Source organism: Thalassophryne amazonica, chromosome 19 (genome assembly GCF_902500255.1).
Source record: "Thalassophryne amazonica chromosome 19, fThaAma1.1, whole genome shotgun sequence".
Taxonomy (NCBI): Eukaryota; Metazoa; Chordata; class Actinopteri; order Batrachoidiformes; family Batrachoididae; genus Thalassophryne; species Thalassophryne amazonica.
Genome location: NC_047121.1, coordinates 3,811,531 through 3,826,646, shown reverse-complemented (window position 1 = coordinate 3,826,646; position 15,116 = coordinate 3,811,531). Strand labels below are relative to the sequence as shown.

Genomic DNA, 15,116 nt, shown 5'->3' with positions numbered 1-15,116 from the left:
GGTCTGTCTCAACCAGGCTGCCCAATGTGGAGTCTCTGGACCACAGTTGGTCCACACTCCCTTTGTTGTGGCCCACAGTGACAACTAATACATTTTCTGCAAATTAATAATTTAGGAATAAGCAGATTAAACAAAGTTGAAGTGGGATCATTGGAGAGATGAGGATGGAAGTGGACAATAATACAAGGACCCATAGTGTAAGGTGAAAAGAGATGAGGGAAAGGCATATAGGGAGCTGAACATGAAGATGAACACTAAAGAAGTAGAAAAGGACTGGTTGGCCAGACAAAGGGACTGTGCTGGAAAGGATGTGCGACAGGTTAGGGTGATACTGGATGCATGTGCTGACAAGGTGGAGGGAGTATTTTGAGGGGTTGATGAATGAAGAAAACGAGAGAGAGAGAGAGAGAGAGAGAGAGAGAGAGGAGAGAGAGAGAGAGGAGAGAGAGAGAGAGAGGAGAGAGAGGAGAGAGGAGAGAGATTGATTTATGATGTGGAGAGAAGTGAAGTGAAGATAGTGATGAAAATGAAGGGAAGAAAGGCAGCTGGTGCAGATGACATTTCAGTGAACATGTTCATTTCTGCTCTCAAGATAGATATTTTAACATGGGAACCTGTTCCTTTTTGGAACAAGCCTCAAAATGGAAATGCTGAGCAGACACTGATGTCAGCAGCTGTGTTTTATACAGATTGTTTAATACAATCTTGGAAAGTGAGAGGATGCCCACAGAGTGGAGAAGAGGTGTATCAGTTCCTATTTTTAAGAACAAGGGTGATGTGCAGACCTGCAGTAACGACAGAGGTATGAGGCTGATCAGCCACAACATGACGTTATGGTAAAGAGTTAAGAATACACTACAACACCATGTCAAGTAGCTTTTGTCATTTCAACCATGTACCACAGTATACAGTACACAGTGAAGTGAAAGGTTTCAACCAGGATCAAAGTGCTACACAGAACAATAAACTGTGCAATTCAACAAAGTGCACATTTGCAGTAGCATGTGCAATGACACAAAAAACTTAGAATAAGTACAATACACTAAATACATAAGGACAATACACATGATAATTACACAAGATGATCACAATCAAACAACTTACAGGCAGGGAGTAGTGGGAGCAGTATAGTGCAGTTTACGCAGTCAGTCACTCACTTACTTATTACTCAACTACAACCACTTATCTGGGATTGGGTCACAGGGGAAACAGCTCCAGCAGGGGACCCCAGACTTCTCTTTCCCAGGACACACTGACCACCTCTGACTGGGGGATCCCGAGGCGTTCCCAGGCCAGTGTGGAGATATAATCTCTCCACCTAGTCCTGGGTCTTCACCGGGGTCTCCTTGCAGATGGACGTGCCTGGAACACCTCCCTTGGGAAGCGCCCAGGAGGCATCCTTACCAGATGCACGAACCACCTCAGCTGGCTCCTTTCAATGTGAAGGAGCAGCAACTCTACTCCAAGCTCCCCACTAATAACAGAGCTTCTCACCTTATCTCTAAGGGAGACACCAGCCAACCTCCTAAGGAAGCTCATTTCGGCTGCTTGTACTCGCAATCTAGTTCTTTCGGTCATGACCCAACCCTCATGACCATAGGTGAGAGTAGGAATGAAGATTGACCAGTAGATCGAGTGCTTCGCCTTTTCGCTCAGCTCCCTTTTCATAACAACAGTACAGTAGAGCGAATGCAACACCGTCCCTGTTGAGTCAATTCTCCGGTCAGTCTCACGCTCCACTGTCCCCTCACTCAAGAACAAGACCCTGAGGTAATTGAACTCCTTCACTTGGGGCAAGACCACATTCCCTACCCAGAGTAGGCAATCCATCAGTTTCCTGCTGAGAACCATGGCCTCAGATTTAGAGGTGCTGATCCTCATCCCAGCCGCTTCACACTCGGCTGTGAACCGATCCTTTGAGTACTTGTGGTCACCAGCCAATGAAACCAACGGGACCACATCATCTGCAAAAAGCAGTGATGAGAATCTGAGCCCACCAAACTGAAAACCCTCCTCCCCCGACTATGCCTCCATATTCTGTCCATGAATATCACAAACAGGATTGGTGACAAGGTGCAGCCCTGGAGGAGGCTAACCTCCACTGGAAACGAGTCCGACTTACTGCCGAGCACAGCTTTGTGAGTACAGAGATTGGATGGCCCTGGATGACCCCCTCACTCCATACTCCCACAGCACCTCCCACAGATTTAAACCCACAGATTTTTTTAAATGAGGTTGTGTGTGTGTGTGTGTGTGTACCCCGTCCAGACCACCTAACCTGCGTTTGTGTGTTTATTAAATGATATATTTGGGGACTGCGTAGTGGTTCTATCAGTTTACTTTGATGTGGGCATTAAAAGTTATGAGCCGCTTATTTTCTCAGTAATTGTGCATTAACGGGATGTCATGACTGAAGCTATCAGTGACTACTAAACATGTAAACACCATTAGCATACAATATTAAATCTGACAAGAATTTCACTCAGCGTGAATACTACAACAGAGAGATTTTAGATGATCCGCTGGGACGTTTCACCGCACACACACCGCATTATTCCATAAGTCAATAATAAAATAGTCCAACCAAGAAGATATAGTCTCCACAACCAGCTACATCGAGCTGACTCAGAGCTAAGATGAGACGAGACACTCAGCTCAGCTGCTGTCTCTCAAAGCAACCACACCCCCAAATTTAAACTTTAGTGCTTAAGACATGTTAAGCTGAGACTTTTTTTTTGGGGGGGGGGGGGGAATCACCCCTGTACAGCTGCAATGGAAGCAGAAACTATCTGTAGACACCAAAACTGTTTTTTGTACCAGGCTGTAAACCTGTTTATTTCTGCTCTAAAGTTGGACATTTTAACATGGACTCCTATGGGAAAGTGCTCTGTTTTGGAGCCAGCCTCAAGTGGCCAGTCAGGGAACTGCATTTCTGCATTGGCTTCATCTGATACCATCGAAGTTTACTGCTTTGTCACAATGCAAGTGGTGAGCACAGAAGGTTTCCACTGTGAATACTTATTATTGCACAACTTTTTTTTTCTGCACTACCCTTTAATTAAATTGAGCCAGCACTTGCTCCCTCTCATTTTTTCAATAAGTGTTGAATACAGGTCTTATAACCAGGGTTATCTTATATTCAGGCCAACACTGCAATTATAAAGAAACTGTATGCATATAATACACACATCAGTATTTTCTTTGCCTGTAAACCTCCATCCAGATTCATTTTTGGCCCTTCAAAGATAAGAAATTGGGAATCTCTGAACTTCAGTAACTTGTTATCTGTTCACTCACTCTATTTTACCATATACATACCAGGGTTCTCGCTAAGTACCCAAAGGGGAAAAGCCAGGTACGACAGCCCAAGTCCCTTCATCATGTCCAGAAGGCTGGGGAAGTTTGTTGAGTGGACAATCTCATTCTGGGTTACCAGTACATGACCCTCAGTGAGACAGTCGGAGTCCGTGGAAATTTTTAAGTCAAGACTTAAAACCTATTTTTATTCTCTTTCTTATGAGTAGTTTTTATTTTGTTATGTTTTATTCTTTTACTTCTGTTTTTAATTAGGTATTTTAATTTTTTTTTTTTTTATGTTGAACTGTTCTGTGTGAGGCACCTTGAGACGGCTTTTGTTCTAATTTGGCGCTTTATAAGCTGATTAAGTTGAAATTGAACAACATTTTATTGAGTCTTAAAGTAAATAAATATGAAAGTGGTTACTGGATCCTTAAACTCTGGACACAAACTCTACATGGTGGATCCTTGATCTCTGGACATAAACAGAAATAAAATCTGTTAGTTTTTGTCAAAAGCATTTCCTTTCAGACATTATTGGCATGAATGTCTTTCCATACCTCTGAGCTGAGCTCTTGCAGCTGTGCTGCAGGTCAGGTTCATAAAGAATGCAGGACGTCTCATTTTGGGAGGAAAAAACTTTTAGTCGATTGTAGTTTCTTGTCTGTATTGCAACGTTTGTAAGAGGTGTCATTTTATTTAAAGCAGCAATTCGTTTTGAAGTTATTAATTTCGAGCGGACCTCGGTAGAGAGCCGCGCAGCGTTTAAAGCTGTGACAACGGAACGGAGGACGATTCTTGTTTGTTGATTGCAACAAGACAAGAGTCCCAGTTAATGACTTTAATCCACACAAAAGTGACTCATGATATTTTAATGGCTTTCAGAGGGGTGAAGAAGCGGACTTACTGCTTCTTGAAGAGCAGCGAATCAAAGAGCCACGAACCATTGAATCAAAGCATTGCTTCGATTCACGCTTCAAACTGGAGTCGCGCTGCAGAAACGGTTGATTATCGACGCTGTACTGAAAATCGTAACGGCCCAAAATTATAACGTAATGGGCCGTAACGCAAGTCTGCGCTAGCTAGAACCCTGCATACCATACCGTATACTCGTCTGCCACTTAATTAAGGAGCACCTGTTCAATTGCCTGTTACGACAAACAGCTAATCAACCAATCACACAGCAGCAACTCCATGTATTCAGTCATTTAGATGTGGTGAAGACAACTTGCTGAAGTTCAAACAGAGTCAGAATGGGGAAGAAATGGGATTTAAGTGACTTTGACCGTGGCATGTTTGTTGGTGCCAGATGGGCTGCTCTAAGTATTTCACAAACTGATGATCTACCGGGATTTACACCAACAACCATCTCCAGGGTTTACAGAGAATGGTCCAAAAAAAGAGAAGATATCCAGTGAGCTGCAGCTGTGTGGATGAAAATGCCTTGTTGATGTCAGAGGTCAGAGGCAAATGGACAGACTGGTTGAGTGATGTTATCATGTCAATATGGACCAACATCTCTGAGGAACATTTCCAACACCTTGTTGAATCTATGACATGAAGAAGGCAGTTCTGAAGGCAAAAGGGGGTCCAACCTGGTACTATCAAGGTGTGCCTAATAAAGTGGCAGGTGAGTGTACCTAGCTTACAAAGAGCAAACCACATCACAAATGACAAAAGGAGTAGCGCAGACAGCAAATATCTTTTGAGAGAGTCTGGCAGCACCTTATGTTTAATTACAACGAGCAGAGACTTAAATGTTGTACCTGCACAACCCAAGGACTGTTGGCAAAAGCCATGATGTCCCTCTCTTCCCAGAAGAAAGCAGAGTCGGAGCGCTTCAGCATCTCAAATTTGCTCAACACCTTCATGGCATACACCTTCCGAGAGTCCTTATGTCTGACCTGAAAGGTGATATACCCAATTATTTAGTTAGAATGCCATGGAAACAGGTCAGCAACCTTCAAGATGTACTATACCAGTGATTCTTTTGAGAGAGAGAGAGAAATGTTACCTTTTAGGAAAAAAAAAAAAAAAAAAACTCACCAGTTGAACCTCCCCAAATGCACCTCGACCAATAACTTTAACCCTGTCAAAGTCATCAGATTTCATCTGGAGGTCCTGCATTTGTCCCATGACATTCTCATCTGATGTAAAAAGAGTTTTAATGCGTTTGAAAAGGAAATGTGTAAACATAAAGCAGCAACTTCCAAAAGAAAAATAAATATTCTTCCCCTTCTCACTCAAACCATAAAAATACTTACATCTGTTTAAGAAGGTTTCAATGTTTTTATTCTTGCGTAGTGCAGGATAATCCAAGTCCAGGACCAGGGCACTGATGGAATCCTGCAGAGACAGAAAAACACTTCATCATCAGGACTAACAAACAGAAAACACAATTCAGTTTTTTTCTGGAATACCAACATACATCATCCATCGGCTATGAGTGAAATGCATAGAAATATAAAATGTCAGTTCACAGTACACGTTCTGCATGATGTACCACAACTACAGGATTCTCCCAGAAAATCTATGAAGCAGAAGGGACAAATGAACATGTGGCAGAAACAATAACATGTGGAAGTTGACTTCTGATTCAAGTCACATGGGTCTAAAGACTAATTTGTTTAACATGAACAGTCATTCTTGTCAGAACAAAACAGCCAGATCAACAAGTGATCACAACTAACACAGTTCTGTCATCACATTGTCGCTTTTATTGCATAAAAAAAGAAAAGTACAGACATGTCCATGTTGGGTTTTACACTGGATGCCCTAAATCCTCACACAACTTCAGAGAATGGTCCAAAAAAGAGAAGATACCCAGTGAGCGGCAGCTGTGTGGACAAAAATGTCTTGTTGATGTCAGAGGAGAATGGACAGACTGGCTGAATGGATGATTGTGTGATGCCATCATGTCAATATGGATCAACATCTCTGAGGAATATTTCCAACACCTATGAAGCCCAGATAAATTACCAGGGTTGCATCAGGAAGGGCATCTGGCATAAAACAAGCCAGCACAAACAGGCAGAGTACAAATCGAATTTCCATTCCAGATTGGTCGGTCGCCCTTGGTGTCGTTGCCCAAAAGGGTACTGGCAGACATTGGGCTACTGCTGGGTGAAAAAGAAGAAGAGGAGAATGTGTCCAGAGACAGCAGGAGAAGAGGAAAACTAGAAGGGTGGAAGTGAGAGTCGGGACTTTGAACACTGGCAGTATGACTGGTAAAGGATGAAGAGTGGAAAGGCAGTTGGTACAGACAACATTCCACTGGAGGCATGGAAATGTCTAGGAGAGATGGCAGTGGAGTTTCTAACCAGATTGTTTAATAAAATCTTAAAAAGTGAGAGGAGCCTGAGGAGTAGAGACGAAGTGTGCTGGTTCCCATTTTAAGAACAAGGTGATGTGCACAGCTGCAGTAACTACAGAGGCATAAAGTTGATCAGCCACAGCATGAAGTTATGGCAAAGAGTAGTAGAATCTAGGGTTAGAAAGGTCAAGTATGTTAGGGTGGTGCAGGACATGTACAAGGACAGTGTGACAGCAGTGAGATGTCCAGTAGGAATGACAGACTCATTCAACGTGGAGGTTTAATTACACCAAGGATTAGCTCTGAGTCCTTTCTTGTTTACAATGGTGATGGACAGGTTGATGGATGAGATCAGACAGGAGTCTCCATGGACTATGATGTCTACAGATGACATTGCGATTTGTAGTGAGAGTAGAGAGCAGGTCGAGTCTAGCCTGGAGATACGCTCTGGAGAGAAGGGGAATGAAAGTCAGTAGGAGCAAGATGTGTGGTAGAGAGGTGAAGGATAGAGTGCAGCCAGGATGGAGTGGATGGAGAAAGGTGGCTGGAGTAATTTGTAACTGAAGCATATCTGCAAGAGTGAAGGCGAAAGTCTACAAGACAGGAGGCAGAGCTATAAATATTATGATTCTCTTTGGGAGTGACGAGGACAGTGTGAGATGACGGTGGGTTGAAGAAGATTTCCCAGCTGCTCCTTTCTGAGGCATTACTTACTGGTATCATATTGTAAATGGGCACAAATGTGACATCTACACATATGACTTTGACCCAGATTTCCATGGTCATCTGAGGTAACAACAAAGACAGCAACTTTCTTACCCCAAAATACCACTTTTTCCTCTCAAATATAAATTCTAGAGCATATGCTTGTATTGTACACCTACAGCAAAAAATGTATCCTGATTCCCTTTAGCATGTTACATTTGTTCTTAAACCTCAGGGTCAAGGTCAAACATGCAAATGGATATAAAATCGACTTTTGTGGGATATTTTGCCTTCTCAGGACCAAATTTCTCTTTTAAATTTGCATCGAACCCCTACAGTAAATCATTCATCTCAGCTCCCTTAAGCCAACTGCATTTGACCTTGACACTGACCCCCACCACGAAACAGGGAGACCACTAAAATTGGCTAAATGCATCAGTATGTGCTTATTTAATGTGTCACCATGCTGTATCAGCATAGTAGGTGGGGGACCTCAGCCAGGTATTGGCTTGTTGTTTAGGTCATGGTACACTGAGGCTGGATTGTAAGTGTTGTTTAGTCCCCTTAAGCGGTACCAAAAATCCCGCTTGGTCCACGGACTATAAATATCAAACAACAAATCCTCCACAGATAAAAGTTTATAAAAAGCCAATTTGTGTAACTTTTCAATCTCAGCATATTAACATTTCACAGAGCTATGTTTTGCTCCAGAAAGAGCTCCAAAAATGTTCAGGTAAGAACCCATTAGTTTTGTAAAATGTTAAGGAGTGACTTAGTGGTCAGCACTGGCACCTCACAGCAAGGTTGTGGGATCGGTTCCCACCCTGTCTGTGTGGAGTTTGCAGTAGAGCCTTGCGTGGGACTATATTCTCTGTCTCACTCCCACCCGCAAAAATTCTGACCATTCCCGCCTGCACCCGCAACGCGTGTGTTACAGTCCCACCCACTCCCGCAACGATGGCCTGTAAGTCTTTTGACGCACTGATCAGGAATAGCGTTACTATATGGTTGTTTTCAGTTTAAAGACAGTTTCATTTGACAGTTCTAATTTAACACAAACAGCGAACAGAGAGAGACAAACACAGCGCAGCGAGTCTGGTAGACACGCATACTTTACACTATTCTCATTTTTTGACTGAGTCATCTTGTCGCTTCTGTTCCCGCAGTGTTTATTTTTAGCTGCCCGAAGCAAAGTGCTGACCGCCTGCTCCCGCAAGATTTGTGCTGGGTTTTCAAGTGAATTTGGCAAAAGTTTGCTGCATCTGAAAAATGTATGTTTATCAGATAACTGTGAATTTTGCATAGATATTATTACTTCTTCTTTGTCTTTCGGCTGTTTCCTTTTAATACTGACAAACAATACCATCCTCAATATCACTTCTGAAGTACTGGAGTGAGTCCTTGATGTTTGTGATCGGTGACTGCACATGAGACGTCTTCTTTGTGATCAACTTCGTCTTTGTCTCTTACATGATACACCTTCATAACATTTCATCATAATATAACTCCACTGATGAAATTTCTAACTGGTTTGAGGCCATTTGCTGATTTATCAATGATATATTGGTGGAGAAAAATATTTGAAAGCTATGATTTCCACATTTACATGAAGAAATGACACACAGAAATACTCTGTAGTGTGTGAAGACAGCGTCCTCTGAGTTGTACAGAAGTGGTTTTTTTAAAGTAAATGTTCTCTATTCTGGTAGGCCTGGATGGTTGTCCTTGTGATTATTCTCAAAGTGCTCTTGACAGATTTTGAAATCACATTAGTTTATGAAGAGTGTATATCATCACATCTCTGTCTTAATTACTTTGTTCAAAGTCACTGGATAATTTTGGAGAATAAATTTGGTAGAAAATAAAAGAGGAGTTGATGATATGTTGATGAGCATGTGAATATTAAACTCCATGGATAAATATCAGTAGGAATAACTACCGAAAGTTCAAAATACCCTGGTTGGAGATATTTTACAGCAACAAAATATAGATTAGTGGTATTTATCTTGATAAAAAACACTGATGTCTAGAATAGGTTTATGTGATTATACAAATGAAATGAATTGATATATATCACCATCATCCCCACGGACAAAGAAATACATGATAATTCCCAAGATTCACTCATTCTCCATGCCTGCTTATTCCAATTCAGGGTCACAGGTGGAGCTGGGGTCTATACCAGCAGTCACTGGGTGACAGGTGAGGTTCACCCTGGACAGGACGCCAGTCTATCGCAGTGCCACATACAGACAAACGCATTTACACTCTCACTCACACCAAACGACCTTCAAAGTGCCCAATTCCTCTAACCTGCATGTCTGTGGATGTGGGAGTAAGCTGGAGCACCTGGAGGGAACGCACACAAACACCTGGAGAAAACATACAAACGCCATCGAGGAAGCAATCTCACGACCTTCTTGCTGTGAGGCAACAGCGCAAACCCCTAATCAACCGCGCCGCCAATTTAGGATTAGTCTATTTACTCATCTAGGATTAGTAAATAGACAAACTGAACCGCAAGAAAACATGGACATTTTGCACTCAAAAAAAAAAAAAAAAGGCCACTGTGCAACATAAATAGAAATCTGATTGTGAAAAAGACGTTTGTATCTATTAAACTTCTTTTTTCCCCTCTTTTGGCCGCTCCCATTATGGGTTGCAACAGAAGATAATCTGTCTCCATCTCACCCTGTCCTCTGTGTCTTCCTCTGTCACACCAACCACCTGCATGTCATCCCTCAGCACATCCATAAACCTCCTCTTTGGCCTCCCTCTTCTCCTCCTGCCTGGTGACTCCATCCTCAGCATCCTTCTCCCTATATAACCTGGGTCCCTCCTCTACACGTCCAAAGCATTTCAATCTCGCATCTCTGACTGTCTCCAAACCGTCCTATCTGTGCCGTCCCTCTGATATGTTCCTTCTTAATCCTGTCCATTCTTGTCATACCCAAAAAGAATCATAACATCTCCAACATTTTTATTGGCTCAAAGCTCAGAACCTTTGGCTTATTGGCTTCAAAACTAAACCCATTTGATTCATGTGTCACCTGACATAATCTAGGAGTGGTATTGGGCGATAGGGTGGGGTCAATCCTCTCTCAGTTTGGATTCACCCCGGTCTGCATCCTCTGAGCGAGAATAATGATGACTGTGTATTTATGTGGAAACTGCGACTGAATGAGAATTAAGGAGGTTTCATCAGCGTTTTTTTAATGTCAGCCCATCCTCAAAAAGAGAGATTAGGTGTATCTGAAGAAAAATAACAGCACAGCGTTAGTGTTGATTTCAAGCTGCCGCGGGTATGCAGCTCTGTTTTAGCTGTTGGCTATAGCCGCGCTAACTGGCCGTGTCACAGCCAGAGGACACGGAGTTTGAAAGACAAGCAAAGCTTGTAATGTGTGTAAACCTCAGGGGTGTGTGTGTGTGCTGCTGTTGTCTGTCTGTGTCATCACCGTGCTGTGAGACAGATAGACAGACAACATGTCGACGCAGCTTTTGGACGTGTCCGAATGATACTGGACCTGAGCAGACCACATAACGACAGTGATGGAGACTATTTTAATAGAACGAATTTGAGTAATTGTTTCAGCCCTAAACAGTGATGCTGCACAATCAGTTATTTATCTGAAAAGTTTGTATCAGCACTTCTGATAAACCAGAGAAGAGTTGTGTCATTAAATCTGTTAATAGGTCAATCACATCATATCAAACTGTGGTGTTGGAGATGACCTCAGCACTATTTACTTGTAATTATTAATAGCAATCATCTTGTGGTAGAACTCCCACAATGCACAATGGTATCCACATCTCAATGGTCGGGGCTGTTTTGCTGACAAAAAAGGAGGACAACACAATAGTGGGCAGGTGGTTCAGTGTTATGGTGATGGGTGAATGCACGATGTGTAACGGACTGAATTTGTCTTCATTTTGTTTTATGTCAACACGCAGCCGCCTCTTACTGAGAAAGCTGCAACCCCACATAAAACACAGAAAAAACGCTCCCCTCCACCGAATCAACCGGGAGTCTAATCAGATCCATGTGTCTGTGTACTTCAGTGTCAAAGAGTGTTTCTGCTACTTTTGTCGTTGAACACAGTGCGACTCGGGCCAATGCAGAGACATAATATTGCAAGAGACAGAAACAGACAAAGCCGAGGTCAGGACAGTACGCGGTGCACATGGAGAACGTTATCCATCAACATGAGTCAACAACACATTCCTCAGCTTTCAGCGAGGACCTCCCTGAAACCCAGCCAACCACTAATCTGACCCACTGGTCCAAATGGGTACGCTTCAGCCTCGTCTCTCTTCTACCACCATCTGTCTTTCACCTTCATCTTTCCCCTCTTCTGCCACGCTCCCTCCATTTTATCTGCATGTGTTCCTGCTCTCTCCATCGCCGCAGCCAGTCTGCTGTGAGCGGAACACAGTTTCATCATCGAAACCTCACTTCCCCATGAAAGGACTGACCTCAGACAAAACTACTATTTAAGGGAAAAAAAACACACACACACACACAGCGGGGGGTGGGGGGTGTCCCGCCTGCTCTGACACACGTGCACACGCACGAGGATCTTCTATGAGCACAGCAGCACAGGAAGTGATCCAACCCACCGCAGCGCCGTGTCATGAAACTGCTTCCAGTCATTTCTCACTCGTGTGGTCCAACACAAACTGAACATCACAACACAACTGAAGCAAGAACTTAGTCACCTGCTAGAAAAGTTAAGGTTCGAGAAGCGACCTTATGTTCACAAATAATTTATATGAACATTTTATATGTTTGTTGGATTCTGTGATGAGGCTCATTACACACACACACACACACACCTCAATCGCATATACCCCTCAGCTGGTGTCCTTTGTTGAAGTTGGGGCACCATGGAGCTGCTTTGAAAAACAAAGGAAGTTTTTCAGTTTTTAATCGGCCAATACCAACATCTCACACATACAATTATGGATCCCTGATTACTGCACTTTATAATCTTGGTATGATTTTATTCCACTTCACACCGTTGACTGACACCAGCACGTGTTGGGAATCAGACCCGTCTCTGTCAGCAGTTTATTTGAGCAAGTTGTCAATGTGACACTAACAATGAGTGAACAGCAGACAACCAGAAACACCATGAACTGTCAGATGGTGAGTCACATTGTGGCCAAAGCAATGTCTGACACCAGTAACAAATATAATCCTGTAATTCGTTGCATTTCTTTTGTTCTGACCACGAGCAGAGTGAGAGGTGAATATTTTCTTTTCTTTTACTTTTCTCTGCAGGTGAGCCGTCATGTGTCAAAGCAGCAGTCTCACCTGTATTTAATTTGCATTATTTTCTGAGAGTGTATTTAATTTGGCCTTTGTTGTGTCTGTGATTGTACGGCACACACTGAGAATTTTATTTTTTGATCCGATTGCTCTCTGTCAGCTGCACCTCCAAAACACACGTCCTGTCAAGCGTTTTACAATATATAACTTGAGAATCCAGAGCAGGTGAGTTTTCTGTAAAGCTACAGAGCAGAAAAATTGGTTCTTGGAAGCAGACAGCAGTAATGTAATCCCCCCCTCGCCCCCCCCCCCCAGTGCCCACACTGCTGAAATGGTTTTACAAAAAATTGTTTTCTATTTTATGTGTGCGGCTCCTTTTCCAGTAATATAAACTTCAGTGAAAGATGTTAATTATTTAATGTTGCCAGTACGGTGTCACCCGAGTGTTTCTCACTAGGCTACCTTGTACACAACAAATATCAAGGATATTTTGATGTGGAAATACAAACAGAATGCAGATTATCTTCTTTTTTTTAAGTGACAAAACCTTTTTATGCTGAGTTATCATTTTAATGTGACATAAATATTAGACTAACCATGTTGTACACAAGTTGGAGTCTCAGCTTTATTTTTCTTTGCAATAAAACACGTGTAGTACTGTAATATGTATCTAACTTCATGTATCACGATTTGCATCATATCGTGAGATCCTTATCAATACCCCGCCTTAATCCAGGGAATTATTTACACGCAATAATCATTTTGTGTTGTAACTGGATTCCATACTGCACCAACTTGTGGTTGCCCTATTTTTTATACAGACCATTTTTGCATATTTTCACTACATTCTAAAAATACTATCTATAATATTCTATAATACTGCTAATTATGATCATTTTGGTCTCTATAACTATGATATGACTTTTTCCAGCATTTCATCTTGAGTTGGGTCCATTTATGACAAGAGGATGAACAGAATTCAAATGAAAATGCAGCAGAGAACATTTGTTTCCTGCATTACAACTTGCAGCTGATAACCGTGGACTGCTGAGTGACTAAAACCAGAGACCTGCCCCGAGGGAGAAACGGCTCCTGTTCAATACTGCAGAGGAACAGGTATGTGAGCACACGACTGACATATGAACCTTCTCTGGTTTGACCCAGAAAAGTTAGGTCAAGGTCAACGCCCTCTGAAGAACTCACATGAGAGGGTTTTGAGATGAACTTACATCCCAATATCTTGGGTCTGCAAAAGACTGATGCAGAGGGACGCAACCCATTTCTTAGCTCCCACACAGCAGCTGCAAGAGCTAAAAAGAGATGCTGAGGATGGGACAATTTATAACAAGAAGATGAACATGCAAACTGTAGAAAAAGCAGCAGAGGATCTTTGCTTCCTGCATTATAGCCTGCTACTATTTAACTGGAAATGGGACTAAAACCAAAGAGATGCTACTGTGAGCACTTCACTATTGACTTGTCATTTATGTAACTTAAAAAAAAATCTCTCTCTGAAATAAGGTGAGGGTCTTCTCTGCTGACAAATGCTTTTGTTAAGTGCACTATAACCCAATTTTTCACTCAAGTGGTGTTTTTAAGGTTTTTGGACATTTGTTTAGTTGCTACATTATTTGATTTAATATAGGTACACTGCAGACAGAGTACTGATCTATACAAACAGCAAAACAGACAATTACTGTCGCTGTAATACACAGACAGATGGACACAACAAAACCAAGTGTTGGTTGGTTAGAATGCTTAGAAGTTGGATCGTACTAGATGAAGAAGAAAGAGATAAAAAAAAAAAAAAAAAAAAACAGAATTTGTGCTCACCCTTGGAATCAGCAGTTTGTAAGCCCGCCAAGGGAAAACACAACTCTGGAACAACAGGGCGAAGGGGAAAAATAAATTAAGGACACAGTGGTTATAGACTGTAACAAAGAAGAGCACTTGAGTTGTATAGTTTCTTTATAGCCTAAAATTTACTCTCTAAGAATTCTATTTTGAAGTTCTCCAATATTACCCCGTAAAATGTTTAACGTCCACCTAATTATTTGGCTTATTTATTCTTCACTCGGGCACTTTTAATCTCTGAGTGCTTTCACTCATTCATATATATATTTTATGCCTGGCAATTGCCAAGTTTTAAGGATTGTTAAGGATTTTGCATGGAGGAGGTATGAGCTCTGTGTGGTGTAGTTTATTCATAGCGTAAAACTACTGAATTGATGTGCTGATTCCAACTGTGGGCTTAAATTTCTTCAACGCCCAGTAGTTCCCAAATTATAAGCTTTCCAACAACCAGCAAACACTTGCCTTTTACAGAGATTTATTCAATTTTCTTCATCATAACTGTTCAATACATGTTCAATGCATTTGGTAAAATAATTAAGAAACCAGGAAACCAAATTTTACAGTATTAGCATAGCACAAGATTCAGTGAACAGTCAGCACTTGTATAAAATAAGCCTTTTAGAGGTGAATCAAAATTGTGCTGTTTACTAATAATGTGAACGTAATTTTTTGTACATT

The 15,116-nt window shown here is 41.9% G+C and overlaps 1 protein-coding gene across 1 annotated transcript in view; it reads right to left on the bottom strand.

The window, feature by feature from the left end:
• The window catches only part of rock2a (rho-associated, coiled-coil containing protein kinase 2a), a 69,434-nt gene extending 54,543 nt beyond the window's left edge, over positions 1 to 14,891 (bottom strand). The window contains exons 1-4 of the mRNA XM_034195023.1: positions 14,887 to 14,891; positions 5,562 to 5,643; positions 5,344 to 5,444; positions 5,064 to 5,201 (exon numbers count right to left, since the gene is read on the bottom strand). Coding sequence (XP_034050914.1) covers positions 5,064 to 5,201; positions 5,344 to 5,433 — 228 coding nt within the window. The 5' untranslated portion in view covers positions 5,434 to 5,444; positions 5,562 to 5,643; positions 14,887 to 14,891. The remainder of the gene's footprint in view (positions 1 to 5,063; positions 5,202 to 5,343; positions 5,445 to 5,561; positions 5,644 to 14,886) is intronic.
• Between the last annotated feature and the right edge of the window lie 225 nt (positions 14,892 to 15,116).